General features: G+C 46.2%; 1 protein-coding gene across 1 annotated transcript in view; it reads right to left on the bottom strand.

Moving 5' to 3' along the window:
• Positions 1-490: 490 nt before the first annotated feature.
• The window catches only part of mybpc3 (myosin binding protein C3), a 70,251-nt gene continuing 45,029 nt past the window's right edge, over positions 491-25,712 (bottom strand). The window contains exons 23-31 of the mRNA XM_048545718.2: positions 23,920-24,054; positions 22,657-22,824; positions 20,873-20,961; positions 13,860-14,055; positions 8,729-8,868; positions 7,555-7,714; positions 6,279-6,415; positions 5,255-5,441; positions 491-944 (exon numbers count right to left, since the gene is read on the bottom strand). Coding sequence (XP_048401675.2) covers positions 814-944; positions 5,255-5,441; positions 6,279-6,415; positions 7,555-7,714; positions 8,729-8,868; positions 13,860-14,055; positions 20,873-20,961; positions 22,657-22,824; positions 23,920-24,054 — 1,343 coding nt within the window. The 3' untranslated portion in view covers positions 491-813. The remainder of the gene's footprint in view (positions 945-5,254; positions 5,442-6,278; positions 6,416-7,554; positions 7,715-8,728; positions 8,869-13,859; positions 14,056-20,872; positions 20,962-22,656; positions 22,825-23,919; positions 24,055-25,712) is intronic.

Here is a 25,712-nt window from a genome sequence, read left to right as displayed (position 1 = left end):
TTGAGTAGATTAGGATTATTTACATTAGAAAGACGGAGGTTGAGGGGGAACCTGATTGAAGCCTACAAAATCATAAGAGGTATAAACAAGATGGATAGCAACAAGCTTTTTCCCCAGTGTGGGAGACTCAATTTCTGGGAGTCATGATTTCAAGGTGACAGGGGAAAAGATTAAGGGAGATATACGGGGAAAGTTCTTTTCGCAGAGGGTGGTGGGTGCCTGGAATGCGTTGCCAGTGGAGGTGGTAGAGACAGGCACGATAGCATCATTTAAGATGTATCTAGACATATACATGAATGGGCAAGGAGCAGAGGGATACAGATCCTTGGAAAATAGGTGCCAGGTTTAGATAGAGGATCCGGATCAGCGCAGGTTTGGAGGGCCAAAGGGCCTGTTCCTGTGTTGTAATTTCCTCTGTTCTTTGTTTAACTGGGCTGAGGCACTGAGAGGATGGAGTGAGTGGAACCAAATGTGATCAGACAGGTTGCAGTGTTGCTAAGAAAACTCTTTATTTCAGAAATGTTGTGGAGAGTTTTACAAATCATTACACACACAGTGCAACTGGACACACATCATCCTGGGAATAGGGAGGAAAATAGGGATATGTCCTTTAATGGTCAATCTCTATGCAATCATACTCAGAAGGTTGTGAGTAACTACAACAGAAGGACTATACTCAAGAATAAAACCATGACATAACTGGGTGATATCAGAGCCTCAGGTTGACTAAAAATGTGCCCACACACACACACGAGAGAGAAAACTTCAGAGCTGGGTGGCTTTGGACATCTGGTAGGAATGCCAAAACTCCAATCAGAGATTGAAAACCTGGAGACTGAACACTTGACTGAGGTTCACCATCTCCATCCTCTCCAATACTTCAGCCTTCATGTTGGGGTGATTGTCTTCCTCTGTATCCTTAGCCAGTGAATCAAGCCTGAAATCTAAAACACAGCTCATTGGTGCAAACAGGACTTTGACAAAAACAACTTCAACACAGTATCTAATGATACTTACTCCCTCCTGCACACCTGAGGTTTCATAATTCTTCCCTGAATTGTCACTGTGCCAGCATCCTGAATGATTACCGCACCCAGCTTATTTGTCCCACATTAATCCTTCCAGACTTCTCCCCTTCTCCAGCATAATTTGCAATGGGCAGTAAAAGCCAGCCAAGTTAGTGATGACCAAATCCCATGAATGGAACCAAAATAATAAAAGAAGAAAGAACAATACAGCACAGGAACAGGCCCTTCATCCCTCCAAGCCTGCGCCAACATATCTTGCCCTTCCATATGAAAACTGTCTTCACTTACGGGATTTGTATCCCTCTTTTGCCTTCCTATTCATGTATTCGACCAGGCGATTCTTGAATGCTGCTATTGTGTCTGCTTCCACCACCTCCTCTGGCAATGCGTTCCAGGCACTCTCCACCCTTTGTGTGAAAACCTTGCTGCATTCATCTCTTTAAAACTCCCCTTCTTCTCCCCTCTCACCTTGAACCTGTGTTCCCTAGTGAGTTGACCCTTCCACCTTTATACTTCAACTCTCTCCATGCCAATCTTATAAACTTCTATTAGGTCGCCCCTCAACCTCCTATATTCCAGTGAAAACAAACCAAGTCTATCCAACCTTTCTTCATAGCTAAAGTCCCCCATTCCTGGCACTATCCTGGTAAACCTTTTCTGTAACCTCTCCAAAGCATCCACATCTTTCTGGTAGTGTGGTAATCAGAACTGTACATAATATTTCAAGTGTGGCCAAACTAAATTCTATAAAGCTGTAACATAACTTGCCTATCCTTATACTCAATGCCCCTTCCAATGAAGGTAAGCATGCCATATGCCTTTTTTACTACCTTATCTACTTGTGCTGACACCTTTAGTGATCTGTGGACCCGCACACCCAGATCCCTCTGCATATCAATACTCCTAAGAGTTCTTCCATTCACTGAATAATTTCCACCTGAACTTGATCTTCCAAAATTCATCACCTCACATTTGTCTGGATTAAACTCCATCTGCTGTTTGTCTGCCCATGCCTCCTACTGCAGCTATATCCTGCTGCATCCTCTGACAATCCTTCTCACTATCTGCAAATCCATCAATCTTTGTATCATCCGCAAACTTACTAATTAGACCAGCTAAGTTTCCTCCAAATCATTTATGTAGATCACAAACAGCAGAGGTCCCAGCACTGATCCCTGTGAAACATCACTAGTCACAACCCTCCATTCTGAAAAACATCATCCCACCACCACCACCACCTATCTCCTATGACTAAGCCAGTTCTGTATCCATCTTGCCAGCTCACCCTGATACTATGTGACTTCACCTCTTGTACCAGTCTGCCATGAAGGATCTTGTATGAGGTCAAAATAAACTATTTTGTATTTGTTCTCAGTCTGTTCAAACTTGGATCCTGCTCCCTGGCAAAGTTTGTAATCTTGCTATCACTTTGGACCACGAGATGAGATCCCCATCTTGTAGTTACGAGATGACTAAAATGACCTTTCTCCACCACACTACATTGCCAGACTTTGTCCTGACTCAGCTGAGTGCCTATTGAAGTCCTCATCTTTGTTTTATTCAAAGAATAAAGAACAAAGAAAATTACAGCACAGGAGCAGGTATTTTGGCCTCAAGCCTGTGCTGATCCAGATCCTCTACGTAAACCTGTCACCTATTTTCCAAGGATCTGTATCCCTTTGCTCCCTGCCCATTCATGTATCTGTCTAGATACATCTTAAATGATGTTATTGTGCCTGGCTCCACCAACACCACTGGCAACGCATTCCAGGCACCCACCACTCTCTGAGTAAAGAACTTACCACGTATGTCTCCCTCTCACCTTGAAATCATGACCCCTAGTAATTGAGTTCCCCACTCTGGGAAAAAGCTTCTTGCTATCCATATTATTTATTCCTCTAGAAATATCTATTACAGTACTCCCTGGGCTGCGATCTTGTGTTCTACCTGCTGGACACCTGGGTTGGGGATGTTCTAACTCACCCTGACCCCTCTTCACTGATTACTCCCCCAGTGTTGCTGACCTCTCACAATGCAGTTATAGAGCACTTGGATTTTAAAAATGTCATGCTTGCATTTTGATCCCTCGATAGTCCAGGCCTCCCTATCTATGCTCGCCTGCAAAACCTAGGATCTCAGTCTTCATACCCAACACAGATATTAAACTTTTTTTCCTGAAGAAGGGTCTCGACCGAAACATCAACTTTCCTGCTCCTTTGATGCTGCTTGGCCTGCTGTGTTCATCTAGCTTAACATTGTGTTATGACAGATAATAAACCCTTCACCAGTAGTGGCCTTTTCATTATCTTCCTGGTCCCTAAAAGCCTTGGGTTCCCATCCCAACCTATACCTCCCCGGCACTGCCACATTACACTCAGACATTTTACATAAAGGGTAATGTACAAATGTAAAGTCTTGTTTTGCCTCCCACTACCTCTGCGTTCCTCCCTCTCAGTTGGTAGTTTTTCATTAATCACCTCCACTCCTTTGCCCCCTTGTCCATAATTTAAAACTTACTTCCAATGCCTGCTGGAGACCTGTGATAGGCTACTATGGCACTGCAAAAATAAAACAAAACTGATTAATGGCTGATGTTCAGACAGAGAACAACAGGACAAAGACAGCAAGTCAAGACAATGACCAGTGCTTACTAACAGCTGGGACTCAGAGTTCACAGAATCTCCTGGAATAGTCCCGACCTGTCAACAAGTGGACTGAAGTGCCAGCCAAGACCCACAGGGAAAGGACAAAGCCTGTTGGAGGGTCAGTGCTGAGGGAGAGCTGCACTGTCAGAGGGTCAGCGCTGAGGGAGTGGGCACTGTTACAGGGTCAATGCTGAGGGAGTGCTGCACTGTCGGAGGGTCAGTGCTGAGGGTGTGCTGCATTGTCAGAGGGTCAGTGCTGAGGGAGTGGGCACTGTTACAGGGTCAATGCTGAGGGAGTGCTGCATTGTCGGAGGGTCAGTGCTGAGGGAGTGCTGCACTGTCGGAGGGTCAGTTCTGAGGGAATGTGCACTGTCAGAGGATCAGTGCTGAGGGAGCGGCGCACTGTCGGAGGGTCAGCGCTGAGGGAGTGGGCACTGATAGAGGGTCAGTGCTGAGGGAATGCTGCACTGTTCGAAGGCCAGTACTGAGGCAGCAGGCACTGTCAGAAGGTCAGTGCTGAGGGAGCACCGCACTGTTCAAAGGCCAATACTGGGGGAGAATACTGTCAGAAGTTCAGTGCTGAGGGAGTGCCGCACTGTCGGAGGGTTCGCGCTGAGGGAGTGGGCACTGTCAGAAGGTCAGTGCTGAGGGAGTGCTGCACTGTTGAATGGTCATTACTGAGGGAGTGTGGCACTGTCAGAGGGTCCGTGCTGAGGTAGCACTGCACTGTTGGAGGGTTCCGCACTACACCATCTGACCATTGCTGAGACAATGGCCAAATACTCTGTTTTAACGTTTTATCTACTCAGAGGATGCGGGGGTTGCTGTCTGATCCATCATTTATTATTTACTGCCCGTCCCTAGTTGCCATTGAGCAAGTGGTGGTTAGAGTCACAGAATCAGAGAGATACACAGCATGGAAACAGATCCTTTGGTCCGACTCGTCCATGCCGACCAGATATCCTGTATAAATCTAGTCTCATTTTCCAGCATTTGACCCATAGCATTTTAAACCCTTCCTATTCATGTACTCTTCCAGATGCCTTTTAAATGGTGTAATTGTACCAGCCTCCATCACTTCCTGTGGTGGCTCATTTCACACAGGCACCAGCCTCTGCGTGAAAAAGTTGCCCCTTGCGTCCCTTTTATATCTTTTCCCTCTCACCTTAAACCTATGCCCTCTAGTTTTGTACTCTCCCACCCCAGGGAAAAGATCTTCGCTATTTACCCTAACCATGTCCTTCACGATTTTATAAACCTCTCTAAGATCTCCTCTCAGCTTCTCACGTTCCAGGGAAAATAGTCAGCCTCTCCCTATATCTAAAACCCTCCAACGCCAGCAACATCCTCCTCCTTGAACCGCTGAGTTCCATATGCTGTAAGTAGACCCACAATGCCATTAGGGAGGTCATTTTAGGATTTTGACCCAGTGTGTGTATGTTTCTGTTTCAAAAGTTATTGATTTGTTAGAAAGCATTTGGGAAAGTATGGAGGCAACACAGTTTGCAAGATTTCCTCTTCAGCCTGACTGGATCCCCCATGGAACTAGTTCCCACCCTCTCCCCTGAAGACCCCACTTACCTCGGACCTCCAGCTTGCAATCACTCCTGGCCTCTCCCAGGGGGTTGCTAGCCAGGCAGCTGTAGATTCCAGCATCAAAGGGGCTCGGTTTGCGGATCTCCAGGGTCAGTACTCCTTGGTTACTGAACATCCTGTATCGCGGATCACCAGATAGGTCTAGCTGGTTCTTACACCACACCACCTTGGGCTGGAGACAGTGAAGGTGAAACAGATAGTATGAGAACAGTGATAGGAAGAGCACTTGAGAAGTCAGGAGAGGAAGAAAAGTGAGAATGGGGGCAGAGACAGAAACAAGGAGTAGGAGGAACAGAGACAGAGAGATGGATGAGTGGGGGGAAAGAGTCAGAGACAATGAGATGGAGTGGGCGATGAGAGAGAGAGAGTTGGACTGAAGGGTCTGTTTCCATGCTGTATAACTCTATAACATGGAGCTGGAGCAAGTGATAGAGGGATGGATGAGTGGCAGGGAGAGAGTCAGATGCAAGGAGATGGAGTGGGTGGTGAGAGAGAGAGACAAGAAGTGTTGGGGGGGTGGTGTGTGGAGAGTCAGAGACAATGAAATGGAGGGAGACAGATGAGGTGGAGGAAGAGAGAGGAGACGGCAGAGGGAGACAGAAAAAGGAAAGTCAAGGAGGGAGACAGAGATGTAGCAAGAGAGAGGGGGATAAGGAGGAAATTAGAGAATGAGGGAATTTGGTTGGTGGGGATTGACAAGAAGAAACAGAAACAGATAGTGAGAGACCATGAGATGGGCAAAGAGAGAGATGGGAAGGGAGACAAACGTAAGGACAGAGGAAGATGAGATAGGAGTGAGACAACGGAGTGAGGGATAGAGAGGGAGAAACTGAGATGGGAAATTGTAAAGAGGGAGAAACAAAGGGAGCAAGAGAGATGAAGGGAAAGTGAGATGGGAGGTGGGGAGTGAAAGAGAGAGAGATGAAGTGAAAGTGAGCTGGGAGGTGGGGAGTGAAAGAGAGTTGTCAGATTGGAGATGAGTTGCTCTTTGTTAATAGTGAACTGTTACCTTGGGTGTTCCTCGCAGAGCGCAGCTCAGTGTGGCGTTGTACCCACAAATTACCGAGCGATCGATCAAGGGCCGGGTGAACTTGGGGGGCTCAGTGAAGTCAGGCTCCTTGTAGCTGGGTGGTTTGTACTGTCTCCCTGCGTGGTAGCAGGAGGACGCACAGTCAGACAATGCAGTTACCCACAACCTCTTTTCCCCAGGGGTAATGGGAACTGCAGATGCTGGAGATTCCAAGATAATAAAATGTGAGGCTGGATGAACACAGCAGGCCAAGCAGCATCTCAGGAGCACAAAAGCTGACGTTTCGGGCCTAGTCCTTTCATCAGAGAGGGGGATGGGGGGAGGGAACTGGAATAAATAGGGAGAGAGGGGGAGGCGGACCGAAGATGGAGAGTAAAGAAGATAGGTGGAGAGAGTGTAGGTGGGGAGGTAGGGAGGGGATAGGTCAGTCCAGGGAAGACGGACAGGTCAAGGAGGTGGGATGAGGTTAGTAGGTAGCGGGGGGTGCGGCTTTCTTCCTCTCACCCATCCCTTCCTCCCACCCCAAGCGGCACCCCCCGCTACCTACTAACCTCATCCCACCTCCTTGACCTGTCCGTCTTCCCTGGACTGACCTATCCCCTTCCCACCTACACTCTCTCCACCTATCTTCTTTACTCTCCATCTTCGGTCCGCCTCCCCCTCTCTCCCTATTTATTCCAGTTCCCTCCCCCCATCCCCCTCTCCGATGAAGGGTCTAGGCCCGAAACGTCAGCTTTTGTGCTCCTGAGATGCTGCTTGGTCTGCTGTGTTCATCCAGCCTCACATTTTATTACGTCTTCTCCCCAGTTCTGCCACATGCTCTATAACCTCTTGAATATTCTGGGATCCACCCCCACCCCATGACTCCACACTGACCCTTTGTCACCGTAACCCAGAAAATGCTAGGGAGCAGATGAATCTGGCTGGAGCTTCAATACACACTCTACTGATCTCCCATTTCAATAGCCCCCAATTTAGTGAGCTAACCCAAATGTTTGAGTAAAGCTGGCTGACTGCATTGCAGTGTGACTGTGTGACCTTGACAATTCTCTTTCCAAACATTGAGAGATAAGAAACACAGATAAAAACAGGGTATTTGACTCAAGCCTACTCCAGCTTGAGTCAGTGCCCAGACATGACTAAACTCCATGACTGCACAAGGAAATGAGTCAGGAATAGCCCCCACTTCCAGCCAGGCTCACAGCTCCTGCTGGCACTGTTAAGGTTCCCATGACAACATTTACTCTAGGCTTACCTGGCTTCTGGATGTAGACACTGTCCTTAGACTGAGCAGCCTCCTTACTCAGACCACACAGATTCTCTGTGAAAACCCTGAAGAAATATTCATTTCCCATGACCAGCTCTGACACTGAGCACTCAGTCCGTCGACAGCATTCATACACTACAAACCACTCCTGGCACAGCATAGGTAGGAAGAGAGAGAGGGAATGAGGAAAGCAGCAACAGAGTAAGGTATTCCAGACAGACAAAGAGACAGAGAGAGAGAGAGACATTAGCACACAGACTATAAGAGAGAGAATGAGAAATACTTTGTCTTCTCATTCTTCATGAGACCTATGTTGAGAAGGGTTATATAGCAGTTTACAAGCATAGCAGAGCGGCCTGAATGGCTTACCTCTGCTTTGATATCCTGGCGGTAATTAAGAGATTGCATGTTTGGGAATGGAGAGAACATGGCCTTGGATGGTTTTATCAGGTGGAATTGAATTATTGAAGAAAGAAAGGGTCAGTCCAGCATTTTGGGCACTTCCTGGGACAGCTGCTACTGAGGCTAGACAGACAGACACTCTCATTCATCTGCCTCTCTCACTTCACTCACCTCTTCCTCCCTCTCTCTTTCTCTTCCTTCCCTCCACTTATTCACGACACGCCCTTCCTACATCTCTCCACCTCATTCACCCTTTCGTCTTTCCTTTTGAACAACCTTCCCCCTCCAAAATCACTCTCACTCCTCTGACTCCCCCCTACTCACTTGCCCCCTGCCTAGCCCTCAGTTATCCCACTCCCCCATCTTTATTCTGCTCCAATTTCATTCCCTTTCTTGTTTAAGTCTCATTGCCTATCTTCCCCCTCACTCCTTATTCCTGCTCCCCATTAATCTCCCCTGTCCCCCTTCTGCCAGGGGCAGAATTCAAAATGTTTTCTTGTGCTTAGTTAGTTCTGTTGGGAGTGATAGGTGCCCTAGTGAGAACTCTGGGCTAGGTCCATCCACCACCTGGATCTAGGGTCCTGCATCAACCCCAGGGCAAGTTACCCGGCAATTGGAGGTTGATTGTAGATTTGGTCACAGTATATATGCTAATCCCTGGTAAGAGGCATTGTCAACTGGTGGCAGTGCCAGTGAGTGGCAGTGGTCTGTTGTGTGTTGCTAACATCCTTCATCCCACAACATTTCGGCACATTCTTACCATGGTTTTCTTGTCAGCCTTCTGGATGGTGTACCCAGTGATCTCACAGTTGCCATCATCCTTGGGGGGTAGCCAGGACAGAGTCACATTCAAACCCCAAACCTCGCGGATCTTCACAGCGACAGGGGGTCCTGGCCTGTCTGGGAGAGCACACTGGATAATGAGAGTTACTCAGCTTGCAGACTGCAGGAGAGATCAGTGAGTGAGTTACATTAACAAAACTGGGCCAGCATTGAGTATTAGAGGAACTTCGCTCTACATCTAAGTGGGACTGCAGCTCTGTTTAGATAGAGTGGGTACAGGGGGAGAGGACTTGGCTTTGCAATACTGTTCAGTTAATCTGGACTGATCTGTCTGTTCACTTGGAGTATTGGGTGCAGATTGGTCCCCTCCTCTGAGGAAGGATGTTCTGGCTATGGAGGGAGTGCAATGAAGATTTACCAGACTGAATTCTGACTGATGTATGAAGAGAAACTGAATTGGTCAGGAGTGCATTCATTGGAGTTTAGAAGGGGGCAATCTCCCCTGTCCCCCTTGGGGGACAATTTCAGAGAAACCTATAAAACTTTAATAAGGACTAGTCTGGGTAAACACAGGAAGGTGGTTTTTGGTGACCAGGGAGTCCAGCAGCTGGGCTCACAAGTATTAATATGGGGTAACCCCATTTAGGACTGAGATGAGGAGAAATGTCTTCATCCAGAGAATGGTGAGCTGGTGGAATTCTTTACCACAGAAAGAGATTAAGGCCAAAACACTGAATGATTTCAAGAAGGTGTTACATGTACTTATTAGGACTGAAGGGATTAAAGGATATGAGGAGAAAATGGGAACCAGGGACTGAGTTCGATAATCAATCATGATCATATTGAATGTGGAACAGCCCTGCTCCTGCTCTTAATTTTTATGTTAATTTGATGGCAAACACCTAACTTTCAGTTTTTCTTCCAGCTTTTCCTGGACATTCTTCGAAAGGAAAACAGGTCTGTGCAGACTGCCTGCCTCACCTAACCCTCTCAGTCCCAGTATCCTTTTTTTATATGCAACCCTGTCCAAGACAGCCATATCCTTCCTGAGGTGAGGCGATGCAGGTCTGAATGAAACATTGTACAGATGGGACAGGACAGTTAGAAGCTTGGAGGAACAGAGGGATCTTGAGGTGCTTGTCCAATCCCTGAAGGTGTTGGGACAGGATTAAAAGACTTTGATTTGATTTATTATTCTTGTCACATGTACTGAGATGCAGTGAAAAGTATTGTTTCGCTTGCTAACCAGACAAATCATACCTTACAGAAGTACATAGAACAGAATGCAGAATATAGTATTACAGCGAAAGAGAAGTTGCAGAGAAAGAACCAACTCTAATATATCGAGTGGTCTGCTCATAAGTCTGATAACAGCAGGCAAGAAACTTCTTAAATCAGTTGGTAAGTTTTCTCAAAGTTTTGAATTTTGTTATCAGGGTGGGAGAGGTGTTTGATTATGTTGACCTCAATACTGTGTGGAGCTGGAGCACCACACATTGACTCTGACTTCAGCATCTGGAGCTCTTGCTATCTCCAAGTGATTACGTTGGCTGCTTTGCCATTTTTTGCTGTCTTGGGCAAAGTGGTTGCCATACCTAGCTGTGATGCATCTGGATAGGATACATTCTATGGCACATCTACAAAAAAATGGTAAGAGCCATTGTGGACATGCTCCCTTGTTATTGACCCCTCATCTAAGAGGACCAACTTCTTCTCTTCATCCTGTCCATGCTCCTCAATCTTAGACACCTCAATCAGGTCTCCCACCTTCTCTGTACCAAAGAAGCCCCCAACGCAAGCTTATCCAGACTCTCTTCAGAAGCTGAAATGCTCCAGTCCAAGCAACGTCCTGGTGAATCTCTTCTGCATGCCCTCCAGTGCAATGAGATCCTTCCTATATGATGGGGACCAGTAATCCAGCTGCAGTCAAACTAAAGTTCTGGCTAAGGTGGCATACATGACACTTCAGTCAAGGAACAGACAAAAAAGCAGGGAGGTTATGTTGGAGCTGAACAGAATTTTGGTTAGGCTGCAGCTGGATTACTGTGTCCAGTTCTAGTCAGCACACTGCAGGAAGGGTGTCACTGCACCGAAGGGGGTTCAGAGGAGATACTCCAGGACGTTGCTGGGGATGTAGTATCTTAGCTACAAAGAGAGGCTGGATAAGTTTGGGATTGTGTCTTTGGAGCACAGGAAGTTGAGGGGTACCTGACAGAGGTGTATAAGATTCTGAGGGGCATGGACAGGGTGAATAGAGAGCAGCAATTCCACTTAGCTGAAGGAGCTAACAAGGGGGAATAATTCTAAGATGAAAAGCAGGAGGTTACAGAGGGGATTTGAGGAAAGGTATTTTTCACTGAGAGGGTGGTGGGTTAGAATGCACTGCCTGGGCCTACTGAGGACAAGTGTAGAGTTAGAGTATTTCTGGTGGTCCACATCTGATGAGCTGAAGGGCCTCTTTTGCATTATATGATTGAAGGTCTTGATGGTTGTAGGATGTCCTTCACTCAGGCTGAGCTGGTAGTTGAACAGACTGAGAACCTGGAGAGAAAGGGAGGGCTATTGAGCGGGTAGAATAACCAGTAGATTGTGACCAGCGATAGCCCACAGGGAACTATGTTGAAACCAGACAGCAGAGTAAGTACTCTGATCGATAGAAGCATGAAAGTACAATGAAATAGTTAAAGGTTTGGCACAACCAAATGCCCAAGTATTGCTGAAAGGAGAGATGAGTTGTTAAAGACTTTTAATCTTAAATTCATCATGACAGAAGCAAGAATGCCATACTTCCATCAGGATGGATACAAGAATACCAAACTTGAATCAGGACTGATGCAAGAATGCAAAATTTCAAACGGTTGAAACAATTTCAAATCAGTGCCCAATCAGTGTTGACCTGTCAAACAATTAGCACCCATTAACTCAACTCTCAAGAACTTTTCTCCTGCAGTAAAAATTGTTCTGATTGTTTGAAAGTTTTGCATTCTTACATCTGTCCTGACAAGTACAAGAAGACAACATGTTTCTTTTTCAGCAATTCCCAGTAGATGGAGTGATTGGGTAAAATTTTGAGCTGATTAGATTGCAATGTGGCTAACCCAGTATGGATCCAAAAAGAAGGAAACTTGTGTCCTTTTAAATGGGGAAAAGCAGTGATGAACAAATGTGTGGTGACTCCAGCTACACAGATCATTAAAATATCCTGAACATGTCCCGAAAATAATCAAAAAATCCAAATGGAATTCTGGCTTTTATCTTGGGGCTGTACAGAGCCCTACTTCAACCACCTCCGGAGTCACTGGGAGCTGCTCTGGGCCTCATACTTTTGGAAGGAGATTGTGGCATTTCAGAGATAGCAGTGTGCTCTAAGGTTTAGAACACGAGGAGAGATGATCCAAACTAGGGTCGTACTCCCTGGAAAGGGATCAGAGCAATTAGAGAAAATATCTTTCCACAGGTTTGAGACCCAAGGTTATTGAGACATTTTTATGAGATGTCTGACTAATTTCTAAACAACCTTTGACCTTCCACATCACCACAGATCATAAAATGCTTTGGTCTTTGAGATGGCCTCATTGGTTGTAATTACCCCAGCATTAATTTACGTTGAGCAAACTGCAGCAATGCACTAACTACTCCTGTCCTGGGAATGTTTGATGGGAACAGAGTAAAGGAAGCTTTACTTTGTATCTAACCCCATGCTGTCCCTTTCCTGGGAGTGTTTGATGGGGACAGTGTAGAGGAAGCTTTACTGTGTATCTAACCTCATGCAATTGCTGTCCTGTGAGTATTTGAAGGGGGTGGTATTGAGGTGGCTTTACTTTGTAACTAACCTCATTCAGTCCCTCTCCTGGGAGTGTTTGAAGTGGACAATGTAGTGGGACAATCTGTGGAATGTGGACATCGCTGTATGGCCAGCATTTTTATTGCCCATCCCTAGCTGCCCTTGAGAAGATAGTGGTGGTGAGCTTCCTTCTTGAAATGCTGCACTTCACGTGCTATAGGTTGACCCACAGTGACCTTAGGCAGGGAATTTCAGGATTTTGACCCAGCGACATTGAAGGAGTGGTGATATATTTCCAAGTCAGGATGATGAGTGGCTTGGAGGGGAGCTTGTAATTGGGCTGTTCCCATGTATCTGTTGTTGGTGTCTTTCTAGATGGAAGTGATCATGGGTTTGGAGGGTAATAGGAACTGGAGATGCTGGAGAATCCGAGATAACAAGGTGTAGAGCTGAATGGACACAGCAGGCCAAGCAGCATCAGAGGAGCACAAAAGCTGAGGTTTTGGGGGTAGGCCCTTCATCAGAAATGGGGGAGGGGGAGAGGGTTCTGAAATAAATAGGGAGAAAGGGGGAGGCGGATCGAAGATGGATAGAGAAGAAGATAGGTGGAGGGAAGACAGACAAGCTAAAGAGGCGGGGATGGAGCCAGTAGAGATGAGTGTAAGTGGGGAGGTAGGGAGGGGATAGGTCAGTCCGGGGAGGACGGACATGTCAAGGGGTCGGGATGAGGTCAGTAGGAAGGAAATGGGGGTGCAGCTTGAGTTGGGAGGAGAGGACAGGTGAGAGGAAGAACAGATTAGGGAGGCGGGGATGAGCTGGGCTAGTTTTGGGGTGCGGTAGGGGGAGGGGAGAAAGCTTCAAAATCTCTCCTCCTACAAGCCGCACCTCCATTTCCTACCAACTAACCTCATCCCGCCCCCTTGATCTGTCTGTCCTCCCCGGACGTCAGCGTTCCTGCTCCCATGATGCTGCTTGGCCTTCTGTGTTCATCCAGCTCTACACCTTGTTATCATGAGTTTGGAGGGTGCTGTCTAAGGATATTTAAACTTCTGCATTGCACCGCGAAGATAATGCGTACTGCTGCTCTGAAGCTTGGATAGTGGAGGGAGTGGATGTGGTGCCAACAAAGCGGGCTGCTTTGTCTTGGGAGTGTTTGATGGGGTCAATGCAGTGGGATCTTTACTCTGTATCTAACCTCATGTTGTAGCTGACCGAGGGGAGTTTCATGAGGACTGTATAGAGAGAGCTTTATTCTGTATCTAACACTGTGCTGATCCTAACTGATAGGGGAATTACTTGTGAAAGTTGCAGTGATTGGACTTACCTATGACCTGGATGTGGATACTGGCTGTGTCCAGGGCACTCTCAACTTCTACCTTCAATTGGTAGATCCCCGAATGTCCCCGCTCCGCACTGCGGATAAACAGAATGGTGTCACTGTCACCGTTGCGGACTGTGATGTTCTGCAGATTAAGAGGCTGTCCATCTTTCAGCCAGCTGACCGCTGTTCTGGGCTTGCCCTGTAGAGTCAATCACAGCAACAATTCATGTCAAACAACCACATCTCACAGGAGAGATACTAGCAAGGACTTTACTATCACTCCCCATAGGACCTGTGAAGAGGGTTCATTCAGACTAGAGATCAGAGAGACCCTGCACATAGTACAGAGATGGAGCCAGAGGACCCCTTTGGAACCCCAGAGCAGCATGGTTGTTCAGTGGTTAGCACTGATGTCTCACAGCGCCAGCAACACGGGTTCAATTCTACCCTTGGGCAACTGTCTTTTGGGGGAGATCAAGTGTGTTATACCAAGTGTTCACACTTGGTGGCGCTCTTACGTGCTGAGGCTCAGTCTCAGTGACGGTGATGTCTGGGATCGTTTTTAACGGTCTCAGTGTGGAGGCAACACCACAGAAAAAGCATCTAACCAATAAAAAAAATTGAGAGATGCTGTTGGAAAGTTTGTTGTACACATGAAGTTACTTCTTCAGTTTGTAAAGATTGCATTGTAATTTAAGTAACCAATTAATTAGAAATTTCCAGAAAAATAGTTTGAAAGGGTCTGCTGTGTGGTGGGAGTATTGCTTGTTGGTATAATTGTGGGCTTAGGTGAATCCCTGGGCTTTGGTGAGTACGGCGAGCAAGGTAAGATTCTTTTATTTTTCTTTGTGTCAAGAGGCAGAGATGGTAGTTAGGTCAATGGTGGGACATCAGGGAGCAGCCTAGTGTTCCTGACGACTATGTCTGCAATAAGGGTGACCAGGTGCAGCTCCTCACAGTTGGAGCAGCAGTTGGACACACCAAGGAGCGCACAGGGGACAGAGAGTGTGATAGACGTTAGTTACAGGGAGGTGGTCACACCAGAGGTTCAGTCAGGTAGATGGGTGAACACCAGGAGAGGCAGGAAGGTAGTACAGGAGTGTTCTATGGCTATTCCCCTCTCTAACAGGTTTACTGTTTTGGATATTGTTGGCAGGGCAATAGCCTCTCAGAGGAGTATAATAGCAGCAGCCTGTTGGAACCACAACTGGCTCTGCTGTAGAGCAGGGTCGGGCAGGATTCAAGCGAGCGATAGTGTTTGGAGACTCACTTGTCAGGGGCACAGACAGCCATTTCTGTGGCTGTGTTCGAGACTCCAGGATGGTGTGCTGCCTCCCTGGTGCCAGATTCAAGTACGTTTCTAAGCAGTTGCACAAAATTCTTAAGGGGGAGTGTGAACAGCCAGAGGTCCTGGTGCACATAGGTTCCGACAACATAGACAGTAAGAAGGATGGGGTCCTGCGAAGTGAATACTGCGAGTTAGGAAAGACGCTGTAGAGCTGGACTTTGAGTGTAGTATTCTGTGGGTTAATAGCAGTAAAATGTGCTAGTGAGGCAAGGAACAGAAAGATAGAAGAGATGAATGTGTGGCTAAGGAGCTGGTGCAAGAGGCATGGTTTCAGGTTCTTGGATCACTGGGACCACTGTACAAGAGAGACAGATTGCAGCTAAACTGGAGGGGAACCAATATCCTCGCAGAGAGGTTCACTAGTGCTACTAGAGTGGAAAGGGGCTGGGAACCAGAGCAGCAGGTTAGCAAGTGGAGGGATTGAGGGGCAAGGTAGATGTTGAGACCAGTAAATCAGAAAGAAAGGACAGGCAGAGACATTGAATGAACACAACAGTATTAATGGGCTGAAGTGTGTTTATTTTAATGCAAGGAGTATTATAGGCAAGGCAGATGAGCTTCGAGCCTGGATCAGTACATGGGACTGTGATGTTGTGGCCATTACAGAGACTTGAGAGAGAGGGACTGGACTGGCTGCTCAATGTCCCAGGCTTTGTTTGTTTTAGACAAGATAGAAAGGAAGGTAAGAGGTGGAAGGGCTGCATTACTGATCAGGGAGAACATTCTATCTGCCCTCAGAGAGGTCATACTGGAGGGCTCATCCACTGAGGCAATATGAGTAGAGCTCAAAAATAAGATGGGTGCAATAGGATTAGCCCAACAGCCACCATGCCATTGAGGAACAATTACGTCAGCAGATTATGGAAAGTTGCAATAAAAATGGAGTTGTTATAGTGGGTGACTTTAACTTCCCCAATATTGACTGGGACTCCCTTAGAGCAAGAAGCTTAGACCAGGCAGAATTTGTTAAGTACATCCAAGAGGATACTGAAACAGTATGTGGATAGTCCAACGAGAGGAGGGACCATATTGGACCTTGTTTTGGCTAATGAGCCTGGCCAGGTGACTGACTTTCAGTGGGAGAACATTTTGGAAACAGTGATCACAACTCTAAGCTTTAAGACAACTCTGAATAAAGATAAGTCAGGATCTTGTGGGTAGGAACTAAATTTGGGCTTGTGCAAATTACATCAGTATTAGGCAGGAGCTAGGGATTGTTAATTGAGAGATGCTGTTATCAGATAAGATCACATTTGATATGTAGGAGTTGTTTTAAAAACTGCTGATCAGAGTTCAGGAGCAGCATGTTCCAGTAAGGAGGAAGGACAAGGATTGCTAGGTAAGGGACCCTTGGATGATGAGGGAGGTTGTGAATTTAGTCAAAAGGGAAAAAGAAGCATATGTGAGGTTTAGAAAGTTAAATTTGAATAGGGCCCAAGACATGCAGGGAGTTAAGAGAGCAAGAAGGGGCCATGAAATGACCTTGCCAAATCGGGTTAAAGTGAATCCTAAGACATTCTATACATACATTAAAAATAAGATGATAACTAGGAAGAAGGTAGGACCACTCAAGGGTAAAGGCTTGGAGGCAGAGGATGTGAGTGAGATCCTAAATGAGTACTTTGCATCAGTATTTATCCAGGAGAAGGATATAGAGGATACTAAGATTTGTGTGGAGCATGAAGTAGTAGTATTGGTTCTCTTGAAGAGCATTAGGATGGATAAATCTTAAGGGCCTGAAGGTATCTATCCCAGGTTATTGAGAGAGGCACAAGAAGAGATTTCTGGGGTCTTGACCAAGAAGTTTGTATCTTCGCAAGCCACTGGAGAGGTTGCAGATGACCGGTGAGTAGCTAATGTTGTTCCTCTGTTCAAGAAGGGAAATAGGGATAATAGGGATAAACTTTAGACCAGTGAATCTCACATCAGTGGTTGGGAAGCTATTACAGAGATGTGACTTATACACATTTGGAAAAGCATGGCCTAATTAGCGACTGTCCGCATGACTTTGTGCGGAGCAGGTCATGACTTATTAATTTGAGTGAATTTTTGAGGAGGTGATAGAGGTGATCAATGAGCTTTCAGCAGTGGATGTTGTCTAAATGGGTTTTAGGAAGGCTTTCGACAAGGTCCCCCGTGGTAGGCTCATCCAGAAGATTAAGATGCATGGGGTCTACAGTGACAGGCCACGTGGATTCAGAATTTGCTTACCCTAGAAGGTAGATGAAAGCAGTAGAAGGGTGTTTTTCTGGCTGGAGGTCTGTGACTAGTGGTGTTCCACTCGGATCCATACTAGGGCCGCTGCTGTTTGTGATATATATCAATAATTTGGACAAAAATATAGTTAGGTGGGTTAGTTTGTTTGCATATGATACAAAGATCCGTGGAGTTGTAGATAGTGTAGAAGGTTGTTAAAGGATACTGTAGGATATGAATTAGTTGCAGATATAGGCAGAGAAATGGCAGATCGAGTTAAATCCATGTGGGTGCGAGGTGCTGAAGTTTGGGAAATCAAATATTAAGGAAAGTGTAGTTAGGGGCAGGACCCTGATCAAGAATTCATGGAGTGAAACAGTAGATTAAAAAGGAGGACCTGTCAGGTTGTAATCTTTGGATTACTCCCAGTGCCACATGCTGGCAAGTACAGAACTAGGAAGCAGATAAGATGAATGTGTGGCTCAAGAGTTAGTGCAGGAAGGATGCTTTTACATTCCTGGATCATTGAGAATATTTTTTGGGGAAGGTGGGACCTGTACAAGCAGGACAGTCTGCACCTGAACTAGAATGGAACTAACAGGAGGGTGCTATTGGGAGGAGTATAAGCTAGTTCACTAGGAACAGAGAACACAATGAGTTAGTACATAGGGGCACAGCATCATACAGTAAAGGGACCAAGACCGAGCAGGTTCAATCATGTGGATCTCAAAGAAGGTGAGGCTGGATGGCCTTGACTTTAATGTCAGGAATATTAGAGATAAGACAGACGAGTGAAGGGCGTGGATTGAGACACGAAATTGCAATATTGTTGCCATCACAGAGACGTGGTTGAGGGAAGCACGGGACTAGTAACTCAACATTTCGGGGTATAGGATCTTCAGACCAGGAAGGGGAGGATCAGAAAGGAGGTGGTATTGCATTGTTAGTTTGGGAGTCAGTTACTGCACTAAGGAGGGATAACATCCTGGAAAGATCTTCAAATGAGGCTTTGTGGGTAGAATTTAGAATTAAAAAGGGGGCGGGCCTAGACACTCCGAAGATGCAGCTTGGATGCTGTGTTCATCCAGCTTCACACTTTGTTATCTTATACAGGATTGGGCCCAGACTGGGATCAGCTACCTGAACGTAAACCTAAGCAGAACAGTGGGAGGCATTCAAAAAACAAACAGGGAGAATATAGGCCCAATATCTTCCCTTTAGGGTGAAAGGTAGGATCAATAAGCCCACAGAACCATGGATATCTAGGAATATTTAGACTAAAGAAAAAGGAAGAAAAGAGACATATAACAGATACAAAGGGAGCAAAACAACAGTGACCCTGGAGGAATATAGGAAATGCAGGATGGAACTTAAAAGAACAATTGGAAGAGTAAAGTGGTGGTGTGGGCTGGGTGGTGGGGGGGAAGGGGCGATGTGGAGGGTAGGGGTGGAATCTTAGAAAATACTGGCAGGCAAGATTTTGTACAACCCCAAGATAGTTCTACAAACATATCGAGGGGACGTGGATAACCAGGGAAAGTATAAGGCCTATTAGGAGCCTATAAGGCTTGAAGCCAGAGGACATTGGTAGAGTGTTAAATGAGTATTTCATGAGTACCGAGCTTTTACTCAGGAGAAGATACAGCACCGAATTTGAGAAGATGGACTGTGAAGGTCTTGAGCAGTTTGATATAAAAAACGAGGCAGAATTGGAGGTTTTGGCAGATTTAAAAATAGTAATTATGGGGGCCCTGATCCAAATTTCCACCTTGTCTCTGTCTACAGAGTTGCCAGAGGACTGTCAATGTGGTTCCACTTTACAGCAAAGATAATTCAGATAGGCCAGGGAATTGTAGACTAGACAAGTCTTACATCAGTAGTCAGGAAACTATTGTAGAATATAAAGCAGAAAATTAATCTGTATTTAGAGAGGCAAGGTTTGATCATGGATAGTCAGCATGGTTTTGTCAGGAGGAGATCAAACAGATTTGTTAGACACGAACTTTGAGGAGGTGACCCACGTGTTTGGATGAGGGTAGTTTATATGGATTTCAGCAAGGCCTTTGACCAGGTCCCACATAGGAAGACTGATGAACAAAATAAAAGTTCATGGGATCCTGGGTAAAGTGGCAAGATGGATCCAAAGATAGTAGGAATTGCAGATGCTGGACAATTTGAAATAACAAGGTGTACAGCTGGATGAACACAGCAGGCCAAGCAGCATCATCGGACATTTCGGGCCTAGGCCCTTCTTCAGAAATGGGGGAGGGGGAGGAGGTTCTGAAATAAATAGGGAGAGAGGGGGAGGCGGATTGAAGATGGATAGAGAAGCTAGGTGGAGAGGAGACAAACTGGTTTAGTGACAGGAGACAGAGGGTGGTGGTAGATGGTTGACTGGAACCTGTGTGCAGTGGCCTACCACAGGGATCACTGCTGGGTCCCTTATTGTTGGTGATATTCATAATGATGGAGAATGTGAGAGGGATGGTAAGTTTGAGGAAGACACAAAGATTGATGGGATGGCTGACAGTGAAGTGGGAAGTGTTAGGTTATAGGAGGATATAAATGGATCAGTCAGATGGGCAGATCAGTGGCAGGTAGAATCAAAACTGAGAAATGGGACGTGATGCACCTCGGAAGAAGGAACAAGACAAGGGAGTACTCAATGAATGGCAGGACACTGGGAAGCTCAAAGGAACAGGGGCATTTGGGGTGCTTGTCGACAGATCCGTGCAAGCGGTAGGGCAGATTAATAAGCTAGTTAAGAAGACATTTGGGACACTTGCCTTTATCAGTCAAAGTATAGATTATAAGAGCGGGGAAGTTATGTTGGAGCTGTAAATAAATTTGGTTAGGCCACAGCTGAAATACTGAATGCAGTTCTGTTCATCACACTATAGGAGGGGGTGCAGAGGAGATTCACCAGGATGCTGCCTGGGACAGAACATTTCAGTGATGGAGAGAGACTGGATAAGCTTGGCATGTTTTCTTTGGAGCAGAGAAGGTTCAGGAGGGACCTGATAGAGGTGTACATAAGGCTGAGGGGCAGGGACAGGGTGAACAGCTGTTCCCCTTAGTCGAAAGCTCAATAACAAGGGGACACAATTTTAAAGTGTAAATCAGGAGGTTTAAAGGGGACTTGAAGAAAACCTTTCTGACCCAGTGGGTGATGGGAGTCTAGAATGCACTACCTGAGAAGATAGTCGAAGCAAGAAACCTCACAACCTTTGCAGAGTACTTCAAGAGAACATGAAGTTGCATAAATTCAAGCCGATGGGTTTAGTGCGGGCAAGTAGAACTAGTGCAGCTAGTAGTATATTTCTGGGTTGAAGGGCCTCCTACATACTGAATGATTCTGGAGAATGGGACTAAGGGGAGAGCTTGTCAGACAGAGGACACAGGGGATTGGGGAATGTGAATGAGAGCTGGTGTCTTTATCAAGTGTTGTTATTGATCTGGGGAGACTGCTCACCTGGAAGGGGATCATGAGGTTTACCGTCTCTCCCACCACTTTCAGCACCTTCTGTCGGAGGTTCCGAGGCAGGCAGATCCTGGGCTGCTCTGCAAGAGGGTGGAGAATGTGCTGAAGGTAATACTCAGCTCGGACAGTCATATTAATTATCTCAACACAAATCTGTTCAGGCCAGAATTTTACCCTGGTTGAGTTTGGTTAGTCGATTTAAGACTTTTCCTCTTCATATGAAATTTCTGAGCTAATCTTCCACCGTCACATTCCTGGTGTTTGTCCCTTCTAGATACTAACAGTTAATCCTTCTCTCATACTTCTGCCATTTCACTACTACCATTTGCAGTTATTGCCCGACATAGTCCAAATCCAAATACAAATATTCCTTTGGCTGTTGAAGAACTGATTGCAAACTGGGTTAGGAAGGAACCCTGTACACATCGGAGGGACCCATTCTCTTAACCTCTAATGACCCTTCCACTTCGGGATGATTAAGTCCCCTATAATAATCATTCTATGTTACCCATTGTACACATCTGTTTGCCTATTTCCTCCTCCGCCTCACTGTCTATAGACTAGGGTTTGAATCCAAATCTTTGTGTGCCTATATTGTAGGCATGTATATCTGTTCGGGTTTGCACATATATTTATGCATGTGTGCACATGTATGTGTCTGTATCTATGTTCTGTGTCTGTGTGAGTATATGTATGATGTGTCAAGGACTGTGTGTGAATGTGTATATGTTTTATGGGAATATGGGTCTATATTAGTTAATGCATTTGTGTTATTGCATTGTGCTAGTGTTAGTGCATTTCTGTGTCTATGTCTGTGCGCATGTGTGTGTGTTTTGTATGTGTGTATCTGTGCGCATGCCTGTGTGTGTGTGTGTGTGTGTGTGTGTGTGTGTGTGTGTGTGTGTGTGTGTGTGTGTGTTTCTGTGTGTGTCCTTTTTTGATTCATTCATGAGTGAGGGCATTATTGGCTAGTGCCAGCATTTATTGCTCAGCCCTTATAGCCCAGATGGCAGTAAAACCACATTGCCATCAGTCTGGAGTCACATGTAGGCCAGACTGGGTAAGGACGGCAATTTCCTTCCCTAAAGGACGTCAGTGAACCTGATGGGTTTTTCCAACAATTGACAATGGTTTCATTGTCATTGTTAGGTACTTAATCCCAGATTTTTATTGAATCAAAATTCCAACATCTTCCATGGCAGTATTCAAAATCAGGTCATAAGCCTGGTCTCTGGATTAATAGTCCAGCAATAATACCATGAGGCCATTGTCTCCCCATGTTTGTGTATATGTTTCTGATTGTGCATGTTTCTGTGTGTGTATAAGTGCGTGTTTCTGTGAATGTATGTGTGTGTGTGTTTATGTGTATGTATGTGTGTGTGTTTATGTGTATGTATGTGTGTGTGTTTGTGTGAATGTATGGGTGTGTGTTTATGTGTATGTATGGATGTGTGTGTTTATGTGTATGTATGTGCGTGAGTTTATGTGTATGTATATGGGTGTGTATCTGTGCATGTATATGTGCATGTTTCTGTGCATGTATATGTGTGTGTTTCTGTGTATGTATATGTGTGTGTTTCTGTATGTATATGTTTCTGTGTATGCATGTATGTGTAGGTATACGTGTGCGTGTATGTATACATGTGTGTGTATCTGAGTATGTATATGTGTGTGTGTGTATCTGTGTGCGTGTATTTGTGTATGTATGTGTGCGTGTTTCTGTGTATGCATGTGTGTGAGTGAGAGGGAGAACAGAGGTCCAGATTGATACTCACGGACTATTTCCCGGATGGTGACAGCCTGGCTCAGTGAGGCTGCAGCACTCGGCCCTGCCATGTTGATGGCTCTCACTCGGAAATGCATCCTCTCCCCTGTGAGCAGGTCACGGATAAGGATGGAGTTACGATCAGTGAGTCCTTGCTGAGCAGGTAGCCAGTCATTTGCTGAGGAGGAGAAGCAAAGAGGAAGATGGAGGAAAAACAGGAAGTGAGGAAGGAAGCATAGGCAGGTATTGGCACAAGACGTTGGAGGGGGAGGAAAACAGAGGAGGCAGATATACACAGTTGGAAAAAGATAGAGGAAGTTAGACAGATGGAGACAGCTGTGATTGATAAGTCAGGGAGAAAGAAGGTTAGACACCTTGAGATAGTGAGTGAGCGAGTGAGTGAGAGACAGTAAGAGAGATGGAGAAATGAGTTGATGAAAATGTTTGCAGGATGGATATGTAGAGTGGCAGCAAACTGTTGCAGTCCCTTTAATGAACTTGATGGGTTTTTTTTCCAAATAACTGACAATGGTTTTAGTATTAGATTCATAATTCTAGGTTTTTATTGAATTCAAATTGCACTATCTGCCACGGTGTGATTCAAACCTAGGCCCACAGAACATTACATGGGTCTCTGGATTAACAGTCCAGTGATAACAGCACGAGGCCATCACCTCCTCATTGTAAATTGAGAATTAAAGCAGCATTACACTGACATGTAGGGTGCAAATAGGGCATTTTGCTGTAAGTGACCATAGTACTATTGTGTAGAACCCTGTGTAAATCAGTTCCATGCAAATCATTTGAGCATTGAGGATGTGTTGTGACTGTCTAAGTTATCATAGCTCTGTGTTGAGCTACTCTCAGTCTGGGTCCCTATTACAGACAATGTCATTAGCCGTGGGATAACAAGGCATAAAGCTGGATGAAGTCCCAAGGGTCTAGGCCCGAAATGTCAGCCTTCCTGCTCCTCTGATGCTGTATTTATCCAACTCTACAACTTGTTATCTCAGATTCTCCAGCATCTGCAGTTCCTACTATCTCAGTGTCATTAACCATGCAGATTCAATGCCTGCAATTTTGAACAGGAACACTACAACTTTTCACATTCATATACTCTACAGCTACCTTCCATCAGGAATATCAAATCTGCAAACAATCATTGTTAGAGTGTACACAGCTCTGTAGAATAAAATGATCTGATAGCGAACAGTGTGCATGTATAGCCTCAGGGTGGAACAACATATGCACACAGTGATGGGCAGATACTCACATCCCTCCTTACAATACTCTACCAGGTATCCATCCAATCCAGTTGCTCCCACCTTCTCTGGAGCTCTCCACTTAAGAGCGATGGTTGTGTCACTTACATTCTCCACAGTCAGATTAGTGGGCTCACTAGTGGGAGCTGCAAGGAAGAAACCAGTTAATACCAGACTTTGGGTGAGATAGCAATGTTTCAGATTATCACGATGGGCTATCAAACTGACATACAACAAATATTCAGTTTAGACACACCAGTCAGCATACAGATACCTTGCTGAGGGAGAGAGAGAGAGAGAGAGAGAGAGAGACCAGTCAGTGTACAGTTATGTCTCAGAGAGAGAGACACACACACACAGATACACTGGTCAGAGTAAGGTATCTCCCTGAGAGACAGAGAGGGAACTGACAGGCTCCAGTCAGTGTACAGTTATCTCTGAGGGAAGGGATGGTGGTGTTGGGTGTTGAGGGTGAAGAGAGAGATAAGTAGGGCCGGGGGTGGGGGGGTGGTGGTGTCAGACAGGGGGAAGAGATCGAGATCTGGATCTGCGAAACACCAGTCAGTGTACAGATATCTCCTGAAGTGAGACAGGGACTGACAGACACCAGTCAGTGTACACATACTGTATCTCTCCGAGGGAGAGGGGACTGAGAGACACCAGCCACTGTACAGATACTGTAGCCCCCTGAGAGAGTGGGGACTGAGAGACACCAGTCAGTGTACAGATACTGAGATAATAAAATGTGAGGCTGGATGAACACAGCAGGCCAAGCAGCATCTCAGGAGCACAAAAGCTGACGTTTCGGGCCTAGACCCTTCATCAGAGAGGGAGATAGGGAGCGGGAACTGGAATAAATAGGGAGAGAGGGGGAGGCGGACTGAAGATGGAGAGTAAAGAAGATAGGTGGAGAGAGTGTAGGTGGGGACGTAGGGAGGGGATAGGTCAGTCCAGGGAAGACGGACAGGTCAAGGAGGTGGGATGAGGTTAGTAGGTAGCTGGGGATGCGGCTTGGGGTGGGAGGAAGGGATGGGTGAGAGGAAGAACCGGTTAGGGAGGCAGAGACAGGTTGGACTGGTTTTGGGATGCAGTGGGTGGGGGGGAAGAGCTGGGCTGGTTGTGTGGTGCATGGGGGGAGGGGACGAACTGGGCTGGTTTAGGGATGCAATAGGGGAAGGGGAGATTTTGAAACTGGTGAAGTCCACATTGATACCATATGGCTGCAGGGTTCCCAGGCGGAATATGAGTTGCTGTTCCTGCAATCTTCGGGTGGCATCATTGTGGCACTGCAGGAGGCCCACGATGGACATGTCATCTAGAGAATGGGAGGGGGAGTGGAAATGGTTTGCGACTGGGAGGTGCAGTTGTTTGTTGCGAACTGAGCGGAGGTGTTCTGCAAAGCGGTCCCCAAGCCTCTGCTTGGTTTCCCCAATGTAGAGGAAGCCGCACCGGGTACAGTGGATGCAGTATACCACATTGGCAGATGTGCAGGTGAACCTCTGCTTAATGTGGAATGTCATCTTGGGGCCTGGGATGGGGGTGAGGGAGGAGGTGTGGGGACAAGTGTAGCATTTCCTGCGGTTGCAGGGGAAGGTGCCGGGTGTGGTGGGGTTGGAGGGCAGTGTGGAGCGAACAAGGGAGTCACGGAGAGAGTGGTCTCTCCGGAAAGTAGCCAGGGGAGGGGATGGAAAAATGTCTTGGGTGGTGGGGTCGGATTGTAAATGGCAGAAGTGTCAGAGGATAATGCGTTGTATCCGGAGGTTGGTAGGGTGGTGTGTGAGAACGAGGGGGTTCCTCTTGGGGC

Source organism: Stegostoma tigrinum, chromosome 17, assembly GCF_030684315.1.
Source record: "Stegostoma tigrinum isolate sSteTig4 chromosome 17, sSteTig4.hap1, whole genome shotgun sequence".
Taxonomy (NCBI): Eukaryota; Metazoa; Chordata; class Chondrichthyes; order Orectolobiformes; family Stegostomatidae; genus Stegostoma; species Stegostoma tigrinum.
Note: the sequence above shows the minus strand (reverse complement) of the source record. Positions and strands in the feature narration are given on the sequence as shown.